At 64.0% G+C, this 23195-nt stretch overlaps 1 protein-coding gene across 1 annotated transcript in view; it reads left to right on the top strand.

Moving 5' to 3' along the window:
* Window positions 1-12526, top strand: part of LOC102930879 (dystonin) — a 103131-nt gene extending 90605 nt beyond the window's left edge. The window contains exons 37-40 of the mRNA XM_043538898.1: window positions 421-538; window positions 1939-2123; window positions 11716-11836; window positions 11977-12526. Of these exons, the coding sequence (XP_043394833.1) occupies window positions 421-538; window positions 1939-2123; window positions 11716-11836; window positions 11977-12002 (450 nt within the window). The 3' untranslated portion in view covers window positions 12003-12526. The remainder of the gene's footprint in view (window positions 1-420; window positions 539-1938; window positions 2124-11715; window positions 11837-11976) is intronic.
* The last annotated feature ends 10669 nt before the right edge of the window (window positions 12527-23195 follow it).

Here is a 23195-nt window from a genome sequence, read left to right as displayed (position 1 = left end):
GACTGGGTCTGTGCCAGCACCAGGGGCTGGGGTTTGGAGAGGGTCCATGATAATTTGTCTCCTCACCGGTGTCCCAACCTGTGTGGGCGCTGGATCACCCTAGCCCTGCCCAGCTCAGCCCCTGCAGACCCCTCAGCGGCCCGTGCCCTGGCCGGCTGCCTCTGGAGCACAAGGGGCTGTAGGTCCTACGACTAGGGTGACCAGGGACAGTCCCAATATTCGGGGCTTTGTCTCGTATAGGGGCCGATTACCCCCCCCGACCCGACTGGTCGCCCTGCTGTCTGGTCACCCTGCTGCTCCCCTCGGGCCAGGCCCTGGCGCCAGGCTGGGAGGGGCTCGGGCGCGACGCAGCGAGCCCTGCCGGGGGCCGCGTCCTTGCTGCGGGGCGCCTCACGCTGCCCCCGTGCTTTGCCGCCGCAGTTCGGGGAGTCGCAGCAGCTGCGCATGGTGCGGATCCTGCGCAGCACCTTGATGGTGAGAGTGGGGGGAGGCTGGATCGCGCTCGACGAGTTCCTGGTGAAGAACGACCCCTGCCGAGGTAGGCGGCGCGGGCGGGGCCTGGGCTCCCTGCAGCACGTGGGGCAGAGCCTGGGGGCCTGGGGGCTCAGCGAGGGGAATACCCCTTCGCCCTGTGCCTGGGGGTGCGGTTGCCAGCCAGCTGGTGGCCTGGAAACGGCTCAGGCTGTCCCCTGCCCCGGGGGCTGGTTTTCCTGTGGGTCGAGGGCTGGGCTGCCTTCAGGGAGCAAGGGGGCTGCAAAAGGCCCTGTGGCCTCCCGGGTGCACAGAGAGCCCTGCTCAGCTCCCCGGCTGCCGACGGCCTCTGCATTTCCCACTCCAGTCCGGGCCTGTCCACAGGGCTCAGGGCATGATGGGGGCCCCTGCCATGGGCCCCCTGCATCCCTCTCACAGCAGTGCCCGGGTGGGCCCTGCACAGCCTGGCTTGCTCCGCTGCCATTGCCCCCCAAGGACCAGACCCTCTGTGCAGCCCCCAGGGCCCCTCGCTAGCCCCCTGGCTCCATTACACGTGCCCTAAACGCTTGAGTCCCCGGCCTCCCTGCTAACCCGCAGGTCACCCGGCCCAGTAGTGAGAGGAGGGGACCCAGGCTCGGGGGACAGGGGCCCTCTGGGGAGCCCTGGCCCATCCAGGGCTGCTCTTGGGGGCCCAGGTGTGTGGCTGCGCTGGAGCCCCCAGGAAGCAGCAGGGGAAGGGGAACTGGCTGAGACTAGCAGGGTTTCACCCCCGACCCTGTGGGGCTCCGGGGTGGGGGCTTCACTGACTGGCTGAGCAGGGCAGGGGTAGCTGGGCCCGAGCTCCCGCACGCCCCGCAGGGTGAGACTGAGCTGCCCCCAGAATGGCCAGAGGTGGGGAGCCTGGAGCGAGGGCGAGTGTGGGGCTCGGTGTCTGTGCTTGGCCTCCCCGGGCCTCCCAGAGCCGGGGAGAGAACCCAGGAGTCCCGGCTCCAGCCGTAACCCCCGCGCCTCCCAGAGCCGGGGAGAGAACCCAGGAGTCCCGTTCCCCAGCCATAACCCCCGCGCCTCCCAGAACCAGGGAGAGAACCCAGGAGTGCCGGCCTCCAGCCGTAACCCCCGCGCCTCCCAGAGCCGGGGAGAGAACCCCGCTTTACCCACTCGACTTTGCTAGAATTCACGTCTCATAGAATCTGCCGCCCAAACCGCACCCAGCTGGTCCCCTGGGCATCATCCGCTGGGCAGCAGTTCATCCCAGCCGTGGCTGCCTCACTGGGAGACCCAGCCAGGGCCCAGGGCAGCTGTTAGCCCTGGTGACTCTCTGACAGGCACCTCTGCCCGCTTCCCTGGCACGCTGCAGTTTGACCAGGCCCTTTGCGCCCACGCCTGGCGCTCAGCATGGCCCTGCGGGCGGGCAGCCGCTGCCCATGCCCGCACCTCTCGCTCACCGTGTCTGTCTCCCCTGCACAGTGAAGGGACGGACCAACCTGAAGATCAATGAGAAATACCTGTCCCCAGACGCCTTCGGGGCCGCAGCCGCCTGTGCCGGCAGCCAGTCAGCCCCCCCCTCCAAAGTGCTGTCCCCCAGCCGCTCCAACTCCAGCCTCAGCCTCTACAGCAGCGCCTCAGCCCCCAGCAGCCCCCTGGCCAGGAAGGTAAGAACCGCCGGGCCGGGGAGCCCAGGGAGTGACGGGAGGGGGACCCATGGCAGCGTGTGCCCCCTGCAAGGCAGGGCAGGGCCCCACAGGGACTCTCCTCCAGGCGGGAGGAGCCTGGGGCCTGGGAGCCTGGGATTAGAGGATTGGACCAAAAGAAATCTGATGAGGTTCAATAAGGACAAGTGCAGAGTCCTGCACTTAGGACGGAAGAATCCCATGGACTGCTACAGACTAGGGACCGAATGGCTCGGCAGCAGTTCTGCAGAGAAGGACCTGGGGTGACAGTGGACGAGAAGCTGGATAGGAGTCAGCAGTGTGTCCTTGTTGCCAAGAAGGCCAATGGCATTTTGGGCTATATAAGTAGGGGCATTGCCAGCAGATTGAGGGACGTGATCATTCCCCTCTATTCAACACTGGTGAGGCCTCACCTGGAGTACTGTGTCCAGTTTTCGGCCCCACACTACAAGAAGGTTCTCCACGTGGGCACCAATGATACTGCCAAGAATGACCTTGAGCGGATCACTGCGGACTACGTGGCTCTGGGAAGAAGGATAAAGGAGTTTGAGGCGCAAGTGGTGTTCTCGTCCATCCTCCCCGTGGAAGGAAAAGGCCTGGGTAGGGACCGTTGAATCGTGGAAGTCAACGAATGGCTACGCAGGTGGTGTCGGAGAGAAGGCTTTGGATTCTTTGACCATGGGATGGTGTTCCATGAAGGAGGAGTGCTAGGCAGAGACGGGCTCCACCTAACGAAGAGAGGGAAGAGCATCTTTGCGAGCAGGCTGGCTAACCTAGTGAGGAGGGCTTTAAACTAGGTTCACCGGGGGAAGGAGACCAAAGCCCTGAGGTAAGTGGGAAAGCGGGATACCGGGAGGAAGCACAGGCAGGAATGTCTGTGAGGGGACGGCTCCTGCCTCATACTGGGAATGAGGGGCGATCAACAGGTTATCTCAAGTGCTTATATACAAATGCACAAAGCCTTGGAAACAAGCAGGGAGAACTGGAGGTCCTGGTGATGTCAAGGAACTATGACGTGATTGGAATAACAGAGACTTGGTGGGATAACTCACATGACTGGAGTACAGTCATGGATGGTTATAAACTGTTCAGGAAGGACAGGCAGGGCAGAAAAGGTGGGGGAGTAGCACTGTATGTAAGGGAGCAGTATGACTGCTCAGAGCTCCGGTACGAAACTGTGGAAAAACCTGAGTGTCTCTGGATTAAGTTTAGAAGTGTGTGCAACAAGAGTGATGTAGTGGTGGGAGTCTGCTATAGACCACCGGACCAGGGGGATGAGGTGGATGAGGCTTTCTTCCGGCAACTCGCAGAAGCTACTAGATCACACGCCCTGGTTCTCATGGGTGACTTTAATTTTCCTGATATCTGCTGGGAGAGCAATACAGCGGTGCATAGACAATCCAGGAAGTTTTTGGAAAGCGTAGGGGACAATTTCCTGGTGCAAGTGCTAGGGGAGCCAACTAGGGGGGGCGCTTTTCTGACCTGCTGCTCACAAACCAGGTAGAATTAGTGGGGGAAGCAAAAGTGGATGGGAATCTGGGAGGCAGTGACCATGAGTTGGTTGAGTTCAGGATCCTGACGCAGGGAAGAAAGGTAAGCAGCAGGATACGGACGCTGGACTTCAGGAAAGCAGACTTTGACTCCCTCAGGGAACAGATGGCCAGGATCCCCTGGGGGACTAACATGAAGGGGAAGGGAGTCCAGGAGAGCTGGCTGTATTTCAAGGAATCCCTGTTGAGGTTACAGGGACAAACCATCCCGATGAGTCGAAAGAATAGTAAATATGGCAGGCGACCAGCTTGGCTTAATGGTGAAATCCTAGCGGATCTTAGACATAAAAAAGAAGCTTACAAGAAGTGGAAGGTTGGACATATGACCAGGGAAGAGTATAAAAATATTGCTCGGGCATGTAGGAAAGATATCAGGAGGGCCAAATCGCACCTGGAGCTGCAGCTAGCAAGAGATGTCAAGAGTAACAAGAAGGGTTTCTTCAGGTATGTTGGCAACAAGAAGAAAGCCAAGGAAAGTGTGGGCCCCTTACTGAATGAGGGAGGCAACCTAGTGACAGAGGATGTGGAAAAAGCTAATGTACTCAATGCTTTTTTTGCCTCTGTTTTCACGAACAAGGTCAGCTCCCAGACTGCTGCGCTGGGCACCACAAAAGGGGGAAGAGATGGCCAGCCCTCTGTGGAGATAGAGGTGGTTAGGGACTATTTAGAAAAGCTGGACGTGCACAAGTCCATGGGGCCGGACGAGTTGCATCCGAGAGTGCTGAAGGAATTGGCGGCTGTGATTGCAGAGCCCTTGGCCATTATCTTTGAAAACTCGTGGCGAACGGGGGAAGTCCCGGATGACTGGAAAAAGGCTAATGTAGTGCCAATCTTTAAAAAAGGGAAGAAGGAGGATCCTGGGAACTACAGGCCAGTCAGCCTCACCTCAGTCCCTGGAAAAATCATGGAGCAGGTCCTCAAAGAATCAATCCTGAAGCACTTACATGAGAGGAAAGTGATCAGGAACAGTCAGCATGGATTCACCAAGGGAAGGTCATGCCTGACTAATCTAATCGCCTTTTATGATGAGATTACTGGTTCTGTGGATGAAGGGAAAGCAGTGGATGTATTGTTTCTTGACTTTAGCAAAGCTTTTGACACGGTCTCCCACAGTATTCTTGTCAGCAAGTTAAGGAAGTATGGGCTGGATGAATGCACTATAAGGTGGGTAGAAAGCTGGCTAGATTGTCGGGCTCAACGGGTAGTGATCAATGGCTCCATGTCTAGTTGGCAGCCGGTGTCAAGTGGAGTGCCCCAGGGGTCGGTCCTGGGGCCGGTTTTGTTCAATATCTTCATAAATGATCTGGAGGATGGTGTGGATTGCACTCTCAGCAAATTTGCGGATGATACTAAACTGGGAGGAGTGGTAGATACGCTGGAGGGGAGGGATAGGATACAGAAGGACCTAGACAAATTGGAGGTTTGGGGCAAAAGAAATCTGATGAGGTTCAATAAGGATAAGTGCAGAGTCCTGCACTTAGGATGGAAGAATCCAATGCACCGCTACAGACTAGGGACCGAATGGCTAGGCAGCAGTTCTGCGGAAAAGGACCTAGGGGTGACAGTGGACGAGAAGCTGGATATGAGTCAGCAGTGTGCCCTTGTTGCCAAGAAGGCCAATGGCATTTTGGGATGTATAAGTAGGGGCATAGCGAGCAGATCGAAGGACGTGATCGTTCCCCTCTATTCGACACTGGTGAGGCCTCATCTGGAGTACTGTGTCCAGTTTTGGGCCCCACACTACAAGAAGGATGTGGATAAATTGGAGAGAGTCCAGCGAAGGGCAACAAAAATGATTAGGGGTCTAGAGCACATGACTTATGAGGAGAGGCTGAGGGAGCTGGGATTGTTTAGTCTGCAGAAGAGAAGAATGAGGGGGGATTTGATAGCTGCTTTCAACTACCTGAAAGGGGGTTCCAAAGAGGATGGCTCTAGACTGTTCTCAATGGTAGAAGATGACAGAACGAGGAGTAATGGTCTCAAGTTGCAATGGGGGAGGTTTAGATTGGATATTAGGAAAAACTTTTTCACTAAGAGGGTGGTGAAACACTGGAATGCGTTACCTAGGGAGGTGGTAGAATCTCCTTCCTTAGAGGTTTTTAAGGTCAGGCTTGACAAAGCCCTGGCTGGGATGATTTAACTGGGAATTGGTCCTGCTTCGAGCAGGGGGTTGGACTAGATGACCTTCTGGGGTCCCTTCCAACCCTGATATTCTATGATTCTATGATTCTAAGGATGTGGAAGAATTGGAAAGCGTCCAGCGGAGGGCAACAAAAATGATTAGGGGACTGGAACACATGACTTCTGAGGAGAGGCTGAGGGAACTGGAATTGTTTAGCCTGTGGAAGAGAAGAATGAGGGGGGATTTGATAGCTGCTTTCAACTATCTGAAAGGGGGTTCCAAAGAGGATGGAGCTCGGCTGTTCTCAGTGGTAGCAGATGACAGAACAAGGAGTAATGGTCTCAAATTGCAGTGGGGGAGGTTTAGGTTGGATATTAGGAAACACTATTTCACTAGGAGGGTGGTGAAGCACTGGAATGGGTTCCCTAGGGAGGTGGTGGAATCTCCTTCCTTAGAGGTTTTTAAGGTCCGGCTTGACAAAGCCCTGGCTGGGATGATTTAGTCGGGGATCGGGCCTGCTTTGAGCAGGTGGTGGGACTAGATGACCTCCTGAGGTCCCTTCTGTCACGGAGTCCCTGGGCGATGCTCTGGAACTGCTCCCCATGAAGCCAGGCAGGACTCTGGGGAAGTCTCCTTTCTGTGAGCAGCCTGTCTGCAGGACACACAGCTCACCCAGCTTCCACCTTCCTGGGTCTGACCTCGGAGCATTCAGCCTCCTCTGCCCCTCCGTGCGCTTCCCACAGCGAGTCCGCCCAGGCGGGGTCCTGGGGAAGCCAGAGGGTCCTGCACCCTGCGACGATGTGACTCAGCAGGGAGCGGGGAGTGTTGACCTGGGAATGTGCCCTGGGGATGGGAGACCTGAGAACCTGTAACCTGAGCCGGGAGGGGGAGGTAACACCTCTGCCCGGGAATGTGGACGGAGGCTGCAGCAGGGAACCTGCTGGGTGGGTTTAGTGTCAGTTTGGTGCTGGGTGGAGGAACACAGGGAACCCCAGGGCTGGGGTCTAAGCTCCCTGCTCCCCCAGAAGGACTTGACTGAGGGGTCCTGGGTGTACCCCACAAGCTCTGTTTTGGACTGTGTTCCTGTTGTCCAATAAACCTTCTGTTTTACTGGCTGGCTGAGAGTCTCAGTGAATCCCTGGAAGAGGGGTGCAGGGCCTGGACTCCCCCACACTCTGTGACACACCCCAACTCCACAGTCAGACGGGACTCTCAGCCAGCCAGGAAAACAGAAGGTTTATTAGACGACAGGAACATGGTCTAAAACAGAGCTTGTAGGTGCAGAGAACAGGACCCCTCAGCTGGGTCCATTTTGGGGGGCAGTGAGCCAGACAACCACGTCTGCCCTTCACTCCATGTCTCCAGCCAGCCCCAAACTGAAACTCCCTCCAGCCCCTCCTCCTCTGGGCTTTGTCCCTTTCCGGGCCAGGAGGTCACCTGATCCCTTTGTTCTCCAACCCTTTAGCTCTCACCTTGCAGGGGGGAAGGGCCCAGGCCATCAGTGGCCAGGAAACAGGGTGTCGGCCATTCTCTGTGTCCAGACCCCTGCATACACCTGCCCTCTAGGGCTCTGCAAGGATCATAGCCCCTTATCCCACCACCTAGATACTTAAGAACTGCATAGGGGAAACTGAGGCACCCCCACACTATTCAGAGGAAACATTAAGAACAGTCCCACTTAATCACATCTCTCCTCCTTTCGATACCGAACTGAGTGGGGTCACTTTAGCCGGTGACCTGGGGAAGTTCAAAGCCACCAACGTTCCCATGGATGCCCCAGCATCTCTCCCATTCCTTGGTGGGGGTTACACCAGGTGCTTCCAGTTTCACGCCCTCCCTTAGGACGGGGGTGGTCGATAGCACTCGCAGGCTGCATGTGGGAAGGTTTATGCGGCCCGTGCCCTTTGGCCACCCCAAAACCCCCGGGGATCAAACTGGGATCGGGTCTTCTCCCAGTGCTCCAGTCTGGAGGGCTGCAATTCGGGCTCTCTTGGTTAAGAGCCCCCATCTTGACCTGGGCCACATACTCTTCACTTACAGAACTAGCATGGAGACATCCCTTTCTCAACAACCTTGTCTCCCCAACAAGCTGGCCAAACACAGCCACTTGGTTATAGGACTGTTTAACTTTCTTAACAGCTTCCACTTCATCTGAGACCTTCTCAAAGCTACCCACACTGGATCCTTCAACAGGAAAGTCCATGGATCCATTCACAACAGAAAATTTCTGGCTGTTAGGAACTGAAACTTTCTTGATTAAATCACTTTCACACCCTTCAGTTGCAGTAAACTGCTTGCAAAGACTCCATGAGGATTCCTTTCCCGAGGGGCTTTTCTATGCAACAATTCACCCCTCACAGAAATTCTGCTCGAAATTCTGCTCTTACCCTCTTCACCGAGGGCTTGCTCTAGAGGAACACTTTCCTGAGCAACAACAGACTCTTTCTGGGTCTCCCTTACATCCAGAATCACCTCTGGCCCATCCGGCGGATTCCTACACAATCCCCTTTCAGACAAACTGACAGACTTCTTAGATAAAAGGTTAGAAGCATTCTCCTTCCCTTTGCCACGCACAAGTTCAGGAATCTTTTCCTTCTTGCTACAGGTTTCCACACCCTCAGTAGGTAACACAATCACATCACCTTCATGCTCTCCTTGTGCCCTGGCTAGGATCTCACCCTGATTAGACAGAGTTGCGACACCCTTTCTCACCCACACACTAGCAACAGGCAAAATACAAGCACCCAAATTGTCTGGGCTCTGGGATTTTACAGACACTAACTGGATGCGACCTAGTTACAGGGCCATTCTCCCGAGCAGACACAAACTTAGGGCCCTTCCCTTCCTGGGCTTTAGCTGAATCCAGAACCAGCTCTGAGACAACTGCACGACCCTCAACCATCACAGGCTGAAAGGCCCCTTCCGTCTGCTCCACAGACAAAGAAGAGCCGGACACACTTTCTCCTCTCCCAGACACACAGCTTGGGATCTCATTCCCCTTGTCCCAGCACACAGGGCTGGTCACAGACAACTGCTTGGAGATCAGGGTAGCTCCCTCCATAGGCAAGTCAATACCCCTGACAGACACAGGCATGTTTCCTTCACTGTCCCAATTCTCCACCCAGCTAACAGGTAAGGTCCAGGGACGCTCATCTTCCACTCTCCTCGCCTTCCCACCCTGCTGACTAGACACAGCCATCAGCTCACAAGGCTGCCTAGGCTCATCCAGACTTTCCTTACCCAGCACCTTGCCACTCCCCACAGATCCCCTGCCCTGCCTGTGTCTCCCCCCCACTCAGCTGGGGTCTCAGCTCCCACTGTGCTCAGCGCTGCCCTTGCTGTCCCAGTGGGGTAGGCAGCGAGCTCGCTGCTTTCCTCACTGCATCAGAGCCAGCCTGAGCCCCCTCCTCGGTGTGCAAGGGGGGCGGGGAGCATCTCTCTGTCCCACCCAGCCCCAGGGGTCTGGTTACAGGCAGGCAGGTAGCCTGAGCCTAGCAGCTCCTCCCCCCTGCCAGCCAGGTCATCTGCATTTTCACTGACCATTTTCCTCTCCACCGATTGGTTCCCTGGATTCAAATTCAAACCCTTGGCCGTTACAGGAGTAGTGTCTGGATCCTGTCCCAAAGAGACACAGTCGCCCCACAACAGGGTCTCGCAGCTGGTATCCTGGAGAACCCCAACGGACAGCCAGCCCCACCCCTCCTGGGTCTGCACAGGGATCTGGGCCATAGGCAGGGCGAGGGGCTTCATCCCTGGGACCCTCACCCAGCGCACCCAGCCCCTCAGCATCTGAGGCTGCACCACCCAGGGCCTGACAACAGTTCTCTCTGTCCCAGGATCTCGCCACCCCAGGAATGTCTCCCCATTGACCATCACCTTCCACTCCCACTGGAGGTCCGAGGGGCCTGGCCCCAGGAAACTCCACACAGACATATAGGTTGGGGTCAGGAGTGGGAGCCCGTCCACCTCCCCACCCATCTGGCTGATGGAGTCTACGGCCTTGGGACCCAGCAAGGGAGCTAGACACCGGGGCTTTTCCGCAGGGTCCTCCTGGTTCAGATCTCCAGCCTGCTCAAAGGCAGTGAGGTGGGCCTCCGCATCCCCCCGCCTTCCTTAACCAGGGGCAGCAATTTAGTCTCGAGGTTCCCTGCGGAACTGGCCCCCCGGGGTCTATCCCCACTCACCCCTGGGGGTTCCCCTAGGCCTCTCCGCTCCCCCACCGCCAGTTCATGCTGCTGCTGCTTCTGCAGCTCTTTCTCGGGCTCTCGCTGTCTCTCACAGTCCTCTTGCTCTCTCGGACTCAGCTCCAATCCCGTCCCTCTCCAATCCCCGGGTGGGGAACCTGATCGTGAAGACCCCCGTCTGGTCGGGGACAGGAGTCTTAGGGATGCCTGGCTCCCACTCCAGCTGCTCCCAGATCCTGCTATAGCCCCATTTGGGGTCAGGAATCTGTTCCTTAGAGCGGTCATCCTCCTCCAGCTGCACGATGAACTGTGCTTTGGTGAACTTTCCAATGCTCAACCCTCTCTTTCTGCACAGGGTTACAATGTCCTTCTTAAGGAGATGGTGACAGGCCGTCACTCTGCTCTTCCCAAGTTGTTGTGGACTCACAGGCCTGTGTGCTCTCAGCTCCCCACGGTTTCCAGGGAGAACCCCTGGTGTGCCAGCCCTTCTCGAGGTCACCACCTCTTTGCCAGGGTCGAGTGGCAGACTCCTCCGCCCCTGGGACCGCTCGCTGCAATTCCCAGGGGAGCCCTGTTACTGCAAAAGTCCTTCTCTCTCCCAGGGCCAAGCCGCAGGCTCCTCCGCCCCTGAGACTGCTCACCGCAGTCCCCAGGGGGACCCCATTACTGCACAGTCCTTCTCGCTCATCACACACTCCCAGGGGTTAACCAGCCCCCGAAACCGCTCCTCTCTGAGCCTTCAGCACGCCTGGTCCTCGTCAATCCCCCTTCGTTTTACTGCTCCCCCGTCACTTACTGCAGGAAACGCCGTCCACGGGGTGCAGTACATCCCACCTCTGCCACCAGTTGCCACGGAGTCCCTGGGCGATGCTCTGGAACTGCTCCCTACGAAGCCAGGCAGGACTCTGGGGAAGTCTCCTCTCGGGGAGCAGCCTGTCTGCAGGACACACAGCTCACCCAGCTTCCCCCTTCCTGGGCCTGACCTCGGAGCATTCAGCATCCTCTGCCCCTCCGTGCGCTTCCCACAGCGAGTCCGCCCAGGTGGGGTCCTGGGGAAGCCAGAGGGTCCTGCCCCCCAACTCTGCAGTCAGACGGGACTCTCAGCCAGCCAGTAACACAGAAGGTTTATTAGACGACGGGAACATGGTCTAACATAGAGCTTGTAGGTGCAGAGAACGGGACCCCTCAGCTGGGTCCATTTTGGGGGGCAATGAGCCAGACAACCACGTCTGCCCTTCACTCCTCGTCCCCAGCCAGCCCCAAACTGAAACTCCCTCCAGCCCCTCCTCCCCTGGGCTTTGTCCCTTTCCGGTCACCGGATTCCTTTGTTCTCCAACCCTTTAGCTCTCACCTTGCAGGGGGGAAGGGCCAGGCCATCAGTGGCCAGGAAACAGGGTGTCGGCCATTCTCTGTGTCCAGACCCCCCCTCCCCCCGCCCCCCGCACACACCTGCCCTCTAGGGCTCTGCAATGATCATACACCGTTACCCCACCCCCTAGATACTTAAGAACTGCCTAGGGGAAACTGAGGCACCCCCACACTATTCAGAGGAAACATTAAGAACAGTCCCACTTCGTCACACCTTCCAACCCTGATATTCTATGATTCTATGATCACACAAGGGCTGGATTCCCCAACTCTGGCTCTGTCTGGCCACAGCCCTGCACTGAGCTCCTTCCCAGCCGTGTCCTCGAGTAACCGCCTCTCCTCTGCCCCAGGCTGTCCAGCGCCGGACACGCTCCGGAGACCGGTGCCCCCGTTCCCGCAGTTCCCTCCTGGCTGACGGGGCTGAGCTGAGCTTCTCCTCACCCCAGACCAGCACAGAGGCAGCGCCCCCAGGTGAGAGCCCATGAGCAGACTCCGGCAGCCTGGGCAGGGACACCGGGAGGGCCCGGGTGGGCTCCCACCCCCAGCCCGTGGGCCTGTCCCTGCTGCCAAAGCTGCTCTCGGACCAGGCCCTCTCTCTGCTTTGCTTCCAGAGCCCCCCGAAGGCCCCCCCACATGAGAGCACAGCCCGTCGGAGCAGCCCCCCTGCACCAGGGCAGATGCCCTCCCCGGCACAGCCGAGCCCCACTCAGGATTTTCTGCCCTTCCCAATGGCTGCACCAGCGGAGCCGTTTCCACGCCGGGGATGTGGCTCCAAGGCTGGAGAGGATGGAAGACCCTGGCCCAACCCTTCAGCAGAGAGCTGTGTGTGTGCGTGTGTGTGTGTACCTCGCGGGGTCTGTGTACCTCAGGGGTGGGGGTGTACCGGTGTGTGTACCTCAGAGGGCGTGTACCTCGGGGGGGGGGTGTGCTTGTGTGTGTACCTTGCAGGGTGTGTGTTCTTGCGTGTGTACCTCGGGAGAGTGTGTGTGTGCATGTGTGTGTACCTGCGTGTACACCTCGTGGGGTGTGTGTGTACCTCAGGGTGCATGTGTGTACACCTCTGGGGGTTGAACCTCGGGGGTGTGGGTGTAGCTCAGGTGGGTGTACCTTGGAAGTGTGCACACGTGTGTGTGTGTACATCAGGGTGTGGGTGTGTGTGCCTCGGGGGTGTGTGTACCTCGGGGGGGTGTGCCTCGGGGTGTGTGTACCTCGGGGGGGGGTGTACCTCGGGGGGTTGTGTGTGCCTCGGGGGTGTGTGTGTACCTCGGGGGGGGGGTGTGCCTCGGGGGGGGGTGTACCTCGGGGTGTGTGTACCTCGGGGGGGGGTGTACCTCGGGGGGTTGTGTGTGCCTCGGGGGTGTGTGTGTACCTCGGGGTGTGTGCGTGTGCACACGTGCTCTGCTGAGGGCTCTGCCCGTCCCTGGCTCACAGGGCAGGAAGCCAGAGGGACCCGCGGGCAGGGCTCTGCTGTGTCCATCTGTCGTGCCACTGGCCTGGCCCAGGACATTCGCAAACACCCCCGTGAAACACACCAGCCTGCGCCCCCTCCGGGCACTCACCAGCTCCCCCGGTGCCGCGGGGAGACGGCTCAGGGTGACGGCAGAGGCACCCCCAGCCCCTGCACCTGGAGACAGAGCCTGGGATCTCACCCGGCCCCGAAGACTCTGCCCCCAGCATCCCTGGGGCTGTAAAACCATGCGCAAGGACCAGCCCGTCCCCGTGGGCATCTTCTGCTCTGGTGCTGCACTGGTAAACCTGCCACTGCAGTCGCTGGGAGCCCCCCAGCCAGCGTTCCTGCCCCGCCCCCCCAGCGCCCCCTGCTGGGAGCCCCCCAGCCAGCGTTCCTGCCCTGACCCCCCCAGCGCCCCCTGCTGGGAGCCCCCCCACCCAGCCTTCCTGCCCTGACCCCCCCAGCGCCCCCTGCTGGGAGCCCCCGAGCCAGCGTTCCTGCCCTGACCCCCCCAGCGCTCCCTGCTGGGAGCCCCCCCACCCAGCCTTCCTGCCCTGACCCCCCCAGCGCCCCCTGCTGGGAGCCCCCGAGCTAGCGTTCCTGCCCTGACCCCCCACAGCCCCGGCAGGGAGACCCCCAGCCAGCCTTCCTGCCCTGACCCCCCCCCAGCATCCCCTGCTGGGAGCCCCCCCCACCCAGCCTTCCTGCCCTGCCCCGCCCAGCATCTCCTGCTGGGAGCCCCCCGCACCCAGCCTTACTGCCCTGATCCCGCACAAGCCCCTGCTGGGAGCCCCCCAGCCAGCGTTCCTGCCCCGCCCCCCCCCCAGCACCCCCTGCTGGGAGCCCCCCACCCAGCCTTCCTGCCCTGCCCCCCCCAGCGCCCCCTGCTGGGAGCCACCCCCCAGCCAGCGTTCCTGCCCTGCCCCCCCCAGCGCCCCCTGCTGGGAGCCCCCGAGCCAGCGTTCCTGCCCCCCCCAGCGCCCCCTGCTGGGAGCCCCCCCACCCAGCCTTCCTGCCCTGCCCCCCCCCAGCGCCCCCTGCTGGGAGCCCCCCCCAGCTAGCGTTCCTGCCCTGACCCCCCACAGCCCCGGCAGGGAGACCCCCAGCCAGCCTTCCTGCCCTGACCCCCCCCCCAGCATCCCCTGCTGGAAGCCCCCCACACAGCGTTCCTGCCCCACTCCCCTCAACTCCCCCTGCTGGGAGGCTGGGCTCTGCGCCCCACTGTCGCTGAAGCTGCTGCCTGACCCCCACCCGCCCCGTGTGGGGCCGCAGGGACAGGCCCAGCCCTGCAGCCTGCGCCCCGGTCAGACGCTAACCCCCAGCCCGCTGCAGGGCTGGTGCAGGCAGAACCTGGGGTCCCAGCCCAGCTGCCTGGCCCATTTCTGGTGCTAACCCTCTCTGGCCCCCTTGGGTGTGAGCAGCAGGCCCCCCCGGGGAGCGAGGGTGACCAGCCGCCCTCCAATCCCCCTGCTGCACCCGCCGCGGGTCCTGCCCGCGGCCCGGAGCCCCTGGCCCCCGCCCTGCCGCAGCACTGACCCCTGGCAGCAGGGCCCCGCCCCGCCATGCCCGGAGCCTGCTCCCGTCGCCCGCTGACCTGCCAGCGCTGAATGTAACCGCGGCCGCAGCCAGGGACAATAAAGAGTCGGTTTTTCGATCGGCCCCCGGCGCCGCCCGGCGCGTTTGTCCAGCTGCGCCCGCCCGCCCGCTCGCCGCCTGGGCCCCCGAGGCGTGTGACCGGGCCCGGCTGCAGGCTGCCGAGGCCGGGTCTCGGGGGCCGTTGGGGACACACGGGCCCCTGGAACAGCCTCGGGTCAGGCCAGCTCTGCTCCGGGCCCCTGTGGGGAAGCAGGGAGGGCAGGGGCTGCCCTTCGCTCAGGGCTGCAGGCCCAAGCCGAGCTCCCAGCCGGCCTGCACCTCGTGCTGTTCCCCAGCCCGCAGGGCATGACGGCGGGCGGGGAAGCCCTCGGCGATGGCTCTGGCCTTGGGCACCGCACTCCCCGGAGCCCTGGGCTCGGCACGGAGAGCGCCGCGCTGGGCCCTGTGCCCTGGCCAGCGCGCCACGCTCACCCATGCCACTCCCACCAGAGCTGGCACGGCTGCTGCCCCTGGGCAGGGCTGACACGCCCGGGGCGGGCGCAGACGTGCTCAGCGGCTCCTACTCGCCCTGTTGCCAACGCAAACATCGCCACGGTCCTTGCGAAAGGGGCGTCGCAGCCGCCCGGCTCTCACCAGAGCTGACGGCTCCCCGCCCAGGGCAGGCATCAGCCGGCGGCCACCGGCGCAGCATGGAACCCCGGCGTCCTGACCCCCGCGCCAGTCGGTGCCCTGGCCCTGCTCATGGCAGCACAGAGCAGGGACAAGGGCCCAGGGCTCGATGGGGCCTGTGGGCAGCCCGGCCCGGAGGCAACGTGGCCTGCAGCCAAGCCCACCCCGGCGTCAGGGCAGCCTGGAGCCAAGGCTCCAAAGAGCCTTCAGGGGTCAGCAAAAGCTCTGCCCCCGGTGAAACCTCATGCAGATGACTGAGTTACCCACTTGGCATGTAGCCGCTAACGTCACCTGATGGGCAGCACACCCTGCGCCCAGCTGCGGGGGGGCAGACGGGCCTGGGGGGTGCCGGGGACGGGGCACCTGGGGGCTGCTAGGAGAGCAGGTTGACACTGGGGCTTCTGTGGGTCTGGTGCAGCAGGGAGGGAGGTGGGCAGGATCAGGCCCCTCGGTTGCCCAGGGCAGGTGCCAGGAGGTGGGACAGCAAGCCAATGGCGGCTGCCTTCCCGCCGCGCCCGCTGGGCCGGGGGCCTGCGGCTCTCAGGGCCAGGGCCCCAGCTCCCCCCGGGCTGTGCCCCTGCCCGTCAGGCAGGGCTGGAGCCAGCGGCTGGGCCTGCCACTCCTGCGGGTGCAGCGCCATCCCCGCCTGGGCGGGGTGAGCCCTGCCATCAGACTGCCCGGCGGCTGCTGCAGCAGGCCCCAAGAGACCAGGCCCCCCAGCCAGATCCCGACCCTCGAGACACGCCGCGCCCCGCACGGGGAACACGGGGCCCTCGCAGCGGCCTGTTCTCCCGGGCACGGCCCCATTGTGCCCCAGGCAGCGAGGGATCGTGAGCGGGCGCCAGCCCCGCGGGCGGTGCCTGAGGATGGGCGTCCCGCCCGTGCGACCGGTGCTTTGGGATCATCACAACGGCAGGCGCGTAAACACACGTTTCACGGCCCCCAGGCACGGAGCCCGCCTTGCACCACGCGCTGCTGGGCAGTGACGAGCGGCCCCCGCCCCCGCCGTTATTCTGCGTCTCTCCATCACGGCCCCTCTCCCAACCGTGCAGCCCCAGGCGCTGGCTGGCCCAGCCAGGGTCTTGTCAGCCCCTCGCCCATCTCTGCGCCCCTCTGCACCCCCTGGGCCCTCTCTGAGCCGCGGGGCCCGCCCGGGACGCAGCCTCCCAGCCACGTACAGAAGGGCACGAGGGCGTTCGACAGACCTGCCCTGGCCCCTCGCCGGAGCCGGTGCCCTGAGCACCAGGCCCAGCATGGGGGTGAGCTGTCAGAGCACCCTGCAATGGGCAGGACCCCCCGGCTGCCCATTCACCCAGCGTGGTCAGGTCCCCCTGGAGAGCCGCCCTCGCCACTTGCCTAAATCACCTGGTGCCAGCTGCCAACCCTGCCGCTCCCTGCTCAGCCCAACGCCAGGCCCAGACTGCAGCCCCTGCTCTTAATCCCCGTCCTGCCCTCTGTATGCTCTGTGCCAGCCCCTGCCCCCTTTGTGCCAGTGCCTGCCCCCTTTGTGCCAGCATTTGCCCCTTCTCTGTGCCAGCCCCGCCCCCTTTGTGCCAGCCCCTGCCCGCTTCCCTGGGCCAGCGCCTGCCCCCATCCCTGTGCCACCCCTGCCCCTTCCCTGTGCCAGCCCTGCCCCCTTTGTGCCAGTGCCTGCCCCCTTTGTGCCAGTGCCTGCCCCCTTTGTGCCAGCCTTTGCCCCTTCTCTGTGCCAGCCCCTGCCCCTTCCCTGTGACAGCCCCGCCCCCTTGTACCAGCCCCTGCCGCTTCCCTGTGCCACCCCCACCCCCTTCTCTGTGCCAGCCCCTGCCCCCTTTGTACCAGCCCCTGCCGCTTCCCTGTGCCACCCCCACCCCCTTCTCTGTGCCAGCCCCGCCCCCTTGTGCCAGCCCCTGCCGCTTCCCTGTGCCACCCCCACCCCCTTCTCTGTGCCAGCCCCGCCCCCTTGTGCCAGCCCCTGCCGCTTCCCTGTGCCACCCCCACCCCCTTCTCTGTGCCAGCCCCGCCCCCTTTGTGCCAGCCCCTGCCCGCTTCCCTGGGCCAGCGCCTGCCCCCATCCTTGTGCCACCCCTGCCCCTTCCCTGTGCCAGCCCTGCCCCCTTTGTGCCAGCCTTTGCCCCTTCTCTGTGGCAGCCCCTGCCCCTTCCCTGTGACAGCCCCGCCCCCTTGTACCAGCCCCTGCCGCTTCCCTGTGCCACCCCCACCCCCTTCTCTGTGCCAGCCCCTGCCCCCTTTGTGCCAGCCCCTGCCCGCTTCCCTGAGCCAGCGCCTGCCCCCTTCCCTGTGCCACCCCTGCCCCCTTCTCTGTGCCTGCCCCTTCCCTGTGCCAGCCTCTGCCCCCTTCTCTGTGCCAGCCCCTGCCCCTTCCCTGTGCCAGCCCTGCCCCCTTTGTGCCAGCCCCTGCCCCCTTTGTGCCAGCCCCTGCCCCCTTCCCTGGGCCAGTGCCTGCCCTTCTCTGTGCCAGCGGCGATGCAGCCCCGTGCCGGCCGGCCGTGCGATGCCCACAGAGACGGCTTCATTGCTAAGCACGTTCGTCGCCTGGCTTCGCTGTGAGCCCTGCGAAGCCCCGCTAAGGAGCCGTGTGAATGTCTGCGCCCAGGGCCGGCAGAGCTGGCAGGGCCAGGCGGCAGCCCTGGGGGGCCTTGGCCAGCGAGCTGGAAGCCGAGCCCGGCAAACCCTGCAGAGCAGCTCCCCGTGTGCCGTCTGCTGCCCGGCCTGGCCCCGGCCCCTGCCCAGGGTGGAGCGGGCGAGCGAGAACCGTCCACAGCCGCTGACATGCCACAGCCTGGCCGGCTCGGCGGGCTCAGGAGCCAGGTCTTGGGCCGCGGCCGGCACGTACAGACCAGGCCCGCGGGTGGCCGATGCGCCGGGGCCGGGGGGTCCCTGAGCTGGACCCGCTCCCCGGGCTGCAGAGGCCGGTGAAAACCCCCCGGCGGCAGGGAAGGTCACAGCCGCATGGGGGCGGGGGGGTTCTGCCAATCCCAGAGTGGGGGAGTCCCAGCCCCGGAGCAGGGGAGCAAGAGCCAGTGGCTGCACCGAGCTCGCCCCCCCCACTCCCGCAGCTGCACCGAGCACTGCCCCCCCGGTCCCCCTCCCCCCCAGCCGCACCAAGCATGGCCCCCCCATCCCCCTTCCCCCCCGGCTGCACCGAGCACTGCCCCCCCACTCCCGCAGCTGCACCGAGCACTGCCCCCCCCGGTCCCCCTCCCCCCCAGCCGCACCAAGCATGGCCCCCCCATCCCCTTCCCCCCCGGCTGCACCGAGCACGGCCCCCCTGGCCCCCTCCCCCCCGGCTGCACCGAGCACTGCCTCCCCAGTCCCCCTCCCCCCCGGCCGCACCGAGCACGGCCCCCCTGGCCCCCTCCCCCCCGGCTGCACCGAGCACGGCCCCCCACTCCCGCAGCTGCACCGAGCACTGCCCCCCCCGGTCCCCCTCCCCCCCAGCCGCACCAAGCATGGCCCCCCCCGTCCCCCTTCCCCCCCGGCCGCACCGAGCACGCCCCCCCCACTCCCGCAGCCGCACCGAGCACTGACCCCCCGGTCCCCCTCCCCCCAGCCGCACCAAGCATGGCCCCCCCGGCCGCACCGAGCACGGCCCCCCTGGCCCCCTCCCCCCCGGCTGCACCGAGCACGGCCCCCCCACTCCCGCAGCTGCACCGAGCACTGACCCCCCGGTCCCCCTCCCCCCAGCCGCACCAAGCATGGCCCCCCCCATCCCCCTCCCCCCCCCAGCCGCACCGAGCACGGCCCCCCCGGTCCCCCTCCCCCCCAGCTGCACCGAGCACGGACCCCCCTTGCCCCCTCCCCTCCAGCCACACTGAGCACGCCCCCCCCCACTCCCGCAGCTGCACCGAGCACTGACCCCCCGGTCCCACTCCCCCCCAGCCGCACCAAGCATGGCCCCCCCCGTCCCCCTTCCCCCCCGGCTGCACGGAGCACGCCCCCCCCACTCCCGCAGCCGCACCGAGCACTGACCCCCCGGTCCCCCTCCCCCCAGCCGCACCAAGCATGGCCCCCCCGGTCCCCCTCCCCCCCAGCTGCACCGAGCACGGACCCCCCACTCCCGCAGCCGCACCGAGCACTGCCCCCCCGGCCCCCCTCCCCCGCAGCTGCACCGAGCACGGACCCCCCTGGCCCCCTCCCCTCCAGCCACACCGAGCACGCCCCCCCCCCAACTCCCGCAGCTGCACCGAGCACTGACCCCCCGGTCCCACTCCCCCCCAGCCGCACCAAGCATGGCCCCCCCCGTCCCCCTTCCCCCCCGGCTGCACCGAGCACTGCCTCCCCAGTCCCCCTCCCCCCCGGCCGCACCGAGCACGGCCCCCCGGTCCCCCTCCCCCCCGGCTGCACCGAGCACGGCCCCCCCACTCCCGCAGCTGCACCGAGCACTGACCCCCCGGTCCCCCTCCCCCCCAGCCGCACCAAGCATGGCCCCCCCCGTCCCCCTTCCCCCCCGGCTGCACCGAGCACGCCCCCCCCACTCCCGCAGCCACACCGAGCACTGACCCCCCGGTCCCCCTCCCCCCAGCCGCACCAAGCATGGCCCCCCCCATCCCCTTTCCCCCCCGGCTGCACCGAGTACGCCCCCCCCACTCCCGCAGCCGCACCGAGCACTGCCTCCCCAGTCCCCCTCCCCCCCGGCTGCACCGAGCACGGCCCCCCCCCGGTCCCCCTCCCCCCCAGCTGCACCGAGCACGGACCCCCCGGTCCCCCTCCCCCCCAGCCGCACCAAGCATGGCCCCCCCCATCCCCTTTCCCCCCCGGCTGCACCGAGCACTGCCTCCCCAGTCCCCCTCCCCCCCGGCCGCACCGAGCACTGACCCCCCGGTCCCCCTCCCCCCCAGCCGCACCAAGCATGGCCCCCCCATCCCCTTCCCCCCCCGGCTGCACCGAGCATGCCCCCCCCGACTCCCGCAGCTGCACCGAGCACTGACCCCCCGGTCCCCCTCCCCCCCAGCCGCACCAAGCATGGCCCCCCCCATCCCCTTTCCCCCCCGGCTGCACCAAGCACTGCCTCCCCAGTCCCCCTCCCCCCCGGCTGCACCGAGCACGGCCCCCCCCCGGTCCCCCTCCCCCCCAGCTGCACCGAGCACGGACCCCCCGGTCCCCCTCCCCCCCAGCCGCACCAAGCATGGCCCCCCCCATCCCCTTTCCCCCCCGGCTGCACCGACCACTGCCTCCCCCACTCCCGCAGCCGCACCGAGCACTGACCCCCCAGTCCCCCTCCCCCCAGCTGCACCAAGCATGGCCCCCCCCGTCCCCCTCCCCCCTCCGGCTGCACCGAGCACGCCCCCCCCCACTCCTGCAGCCGCACCGAGCACTGACCCCCCGGTCCCACTCCCCCCCAGCCGCACCAAGCATGGCCCCCCCCATCCCCCTTCCCCCCCGGCTGCACCAAGCACGCCTCCCCCCCCACTCCCGCAGCTGCACCGAGCACGGACCCCCCGGTCCCCCTCCCCCCCAGCCGCACCAAGCATGGCCCCCCCCCATCCCCTTTCCCCCCCGGCTGCACCGACCACTGCCTCCCCAGTCCCCCTCCCCCCCAGCTGCACCGAGCACGGACCCCCCGGTCCCCCTCCCCCCCAGCCGCACCAAGCATGGCCCCCCCCGTCCCCCTTCCCCCCCGGCTGCACTGAGCATGCCCCCCCCACTCCCGCAGCCACACCGAGCACTGATCCCCCCCCCAGCTGCACCGAGCACTGCCCCCCCAGTCCCCCTCCCCCGCAGCTGCACCGAGCACTGCCCGTCCTGGTCCCCCTCCCCCCCGGCCGCACCGAGCACGGACCCCCCTGGCCCCCTCCCCTCCGGCCACACCGAGCACGCCCCCCCCACTCCCGCAGCCGCACCGACCACGGACCCCCCTGGTCCCACTCCCCCCCCCCCCCCCCGGCTGCACCGAGCATGGGCCCCACCCCCCGGCTCCGCGGCTGCACCCAGGTCTTGGCTACGCCACAGAATTAGGTCACCCAGCCCCGCAGCGATCACAGCAGCCAGCGGCTCATGGCCGCCCTGGGCACCTTCTGCTCGCGGTACCAGGAGCGTCTCCCCCGACTGAAGGTGCCGGGAACTGACAGCTGGGGGCCCCGCCCGGCGCGGGGTTCACAGCTGGAGCCCCCTGCTCCCCACACTGGCAGCCCAAGGGCTCAGCCCAGGGCCGAGGAGAGGGGCTGCCCCTGTGAGCCCCGCACGGGGCGGCCAGCCAACGCACGGCGGACGCTGTGTTGCCCTGACTACATCCCCCGGGCGCGGCGCCTCTCGCGGGGGCGGCATTACGGGCTGATGCAGTGGGCGACTGACAGGGCCGAGGGCCCCCTGCCGTGGAGACCCCGAGAGCGCCGGGGCGAGGCGAGCAGCTGTACCGCGACCTAACGCTGCCCTGTGGCCTGGCCGGAGGCTCCTGGGCCGCAAGCAGCTCGGTAACATGGCAGCACGTGGTAGTAAACCAGCGTGTGATTTAGATATTAGCCAACCTCCGCGATTAGCCGCTCTGGAGGCTTTTAAGGATGTTATTAGCCAATCGTAGCTGATCAAATAATCATACTTGGCCAGTCATTTTACGGTGCGAATAATCGACGGCTATCGAAACGTGCGGTTTACGCAGGAATCGCTCACACTCTGGGAAATGAAACCCTGAATTCCCACGGCCAGGGCTCTTTGGAGGGACGCCGAGTCCGAGTAGCTCTGGGCTATTGAATTACATCCCATTGCTCGCTCCAGTCTGCCAGGTAAGCCAGAGCTTCCTGGAAACTTCCGAGCCTCCCCCGGATTGACCAGGCCTCCCGGCTTCCCATCGGCCCGTTTCATTCGCACGCTCCTGCTGCTGAAGGAGACTGGGCCCCAGGCTGATCCTGGAGACGCTCCCCAGGTCCCCTCCCTGCGGGGCGATAGTTCATCTTGCAGCACAGGCCTTCGGCCAGGTCCTCCCCACCGTACCAGGCTTCGACTGAGCCCCAGCTTCCCGAACATAACTCGCTTTCCTGTGCCAAAGGCTGCCCTGAAATCCCAGTGTATCGGGTCTGCCGTATTCCTTCCCTGAGAAAAGAACGGAGTTGTTCCAAGGGGAACAGGTGAGTCTGGCCCGGGCTGCCTTGGTAAGCCCAGCTGCATTACGGCCTCTTTCCCATGGACCTGCAGGAATTTCGTTCTGCTTTCCTCCCCCGTTGATTCTCAAGCCTTGTGTGCTCCCAAGGGCAGACTAACGGGTCTGTAATTGCCCGGGTCGCTTTGCGTCCCTTTCTTAAATACCTGCACGACATCAGCTGTTCTCCAGGCACATGGTCCTTTGTTCTCCAACCCTTTAGCTCTCACCTTGCAGGGGGGAAGGGCCCAGGCCATCACTTGCCAGGAAACAGGGTGTCGGCCATTCTCTGCGTCCAGACCCCTGCACACACCTGCCCTCTAGGGCTCTGCAATGGTCATACACCCTTATCCCACCACCTAGATACTTAAGATCTGCCTAGGGGAAACTGAGGCACCCCCACACTATTCAGAGGAAACATTTAGAACAGTCTCACTTTGTCACATCTCTCTCCTCTTCGAGATCGAACTGAGCGGGGTCACTTTAGCCAGTGACCCGGGGAAGTTCCAAGCCACCAACGTTCCCATGGATGCCCCAGCATCCATCCCATTCCTTGGTAGGAGTTACACCAGGCCCTTCCAGTTTCACGCCCTCCCTCAGGTCGGGGGTGGTTGATAGCACTCGCAGGCCGCATGTGGGAAGGTTTATGCGGCCCGTGCCCTTTTGCCAACCCAAAACCCCAGGGGGGTCAAACTGGGATTGGGTCTTCTCCCCAACAAGCTGGCCAAACACAGCCACTTAAACACAGGACTGTTTAACGTTCTTAACAGCTTTCACTCCATCTGAGACCTTCTCAAAGCTATCCTCACTGGATCTTTCAACAGGAAAGTCAGTGGATCCATTCACAACAGAAAATTTCTGGCCGTTAGGAACTGAAGCTTTCTTGATTAAATCACTTTCACACCCTTCAGTTGCAGTAAACTGCTTGCAAAGACTCCATGAGGATTCCTTTCCCTAGGGCTTTTCTATGCAACAATTCACCCCTCACAGAAATTCTGCTCTTACCCTCTTTAACGAGGGCTTGCTCTAGAGGAACACTT

The sequence above is a fragment of the Chelonia mydas genome, chromosome 2 (assembly GCF_015237465.2).
Source record: "Chelonia mydas isolate rCheMyd1 chromosome 2, rCheMyd1.pri.v2, whole genome shotgun sequence".
In the NCBI taxonomy this organism is placed as follows: Eukaryota; Metazoa; Chordata; order Testudines; family Cheloniidae; genus Chelonia; species Chelonia mydas.
Note: the sequence above shows the minus strand (reverse complement) of the source record. Positions and strands in the feature narration are given on the sequence as shown.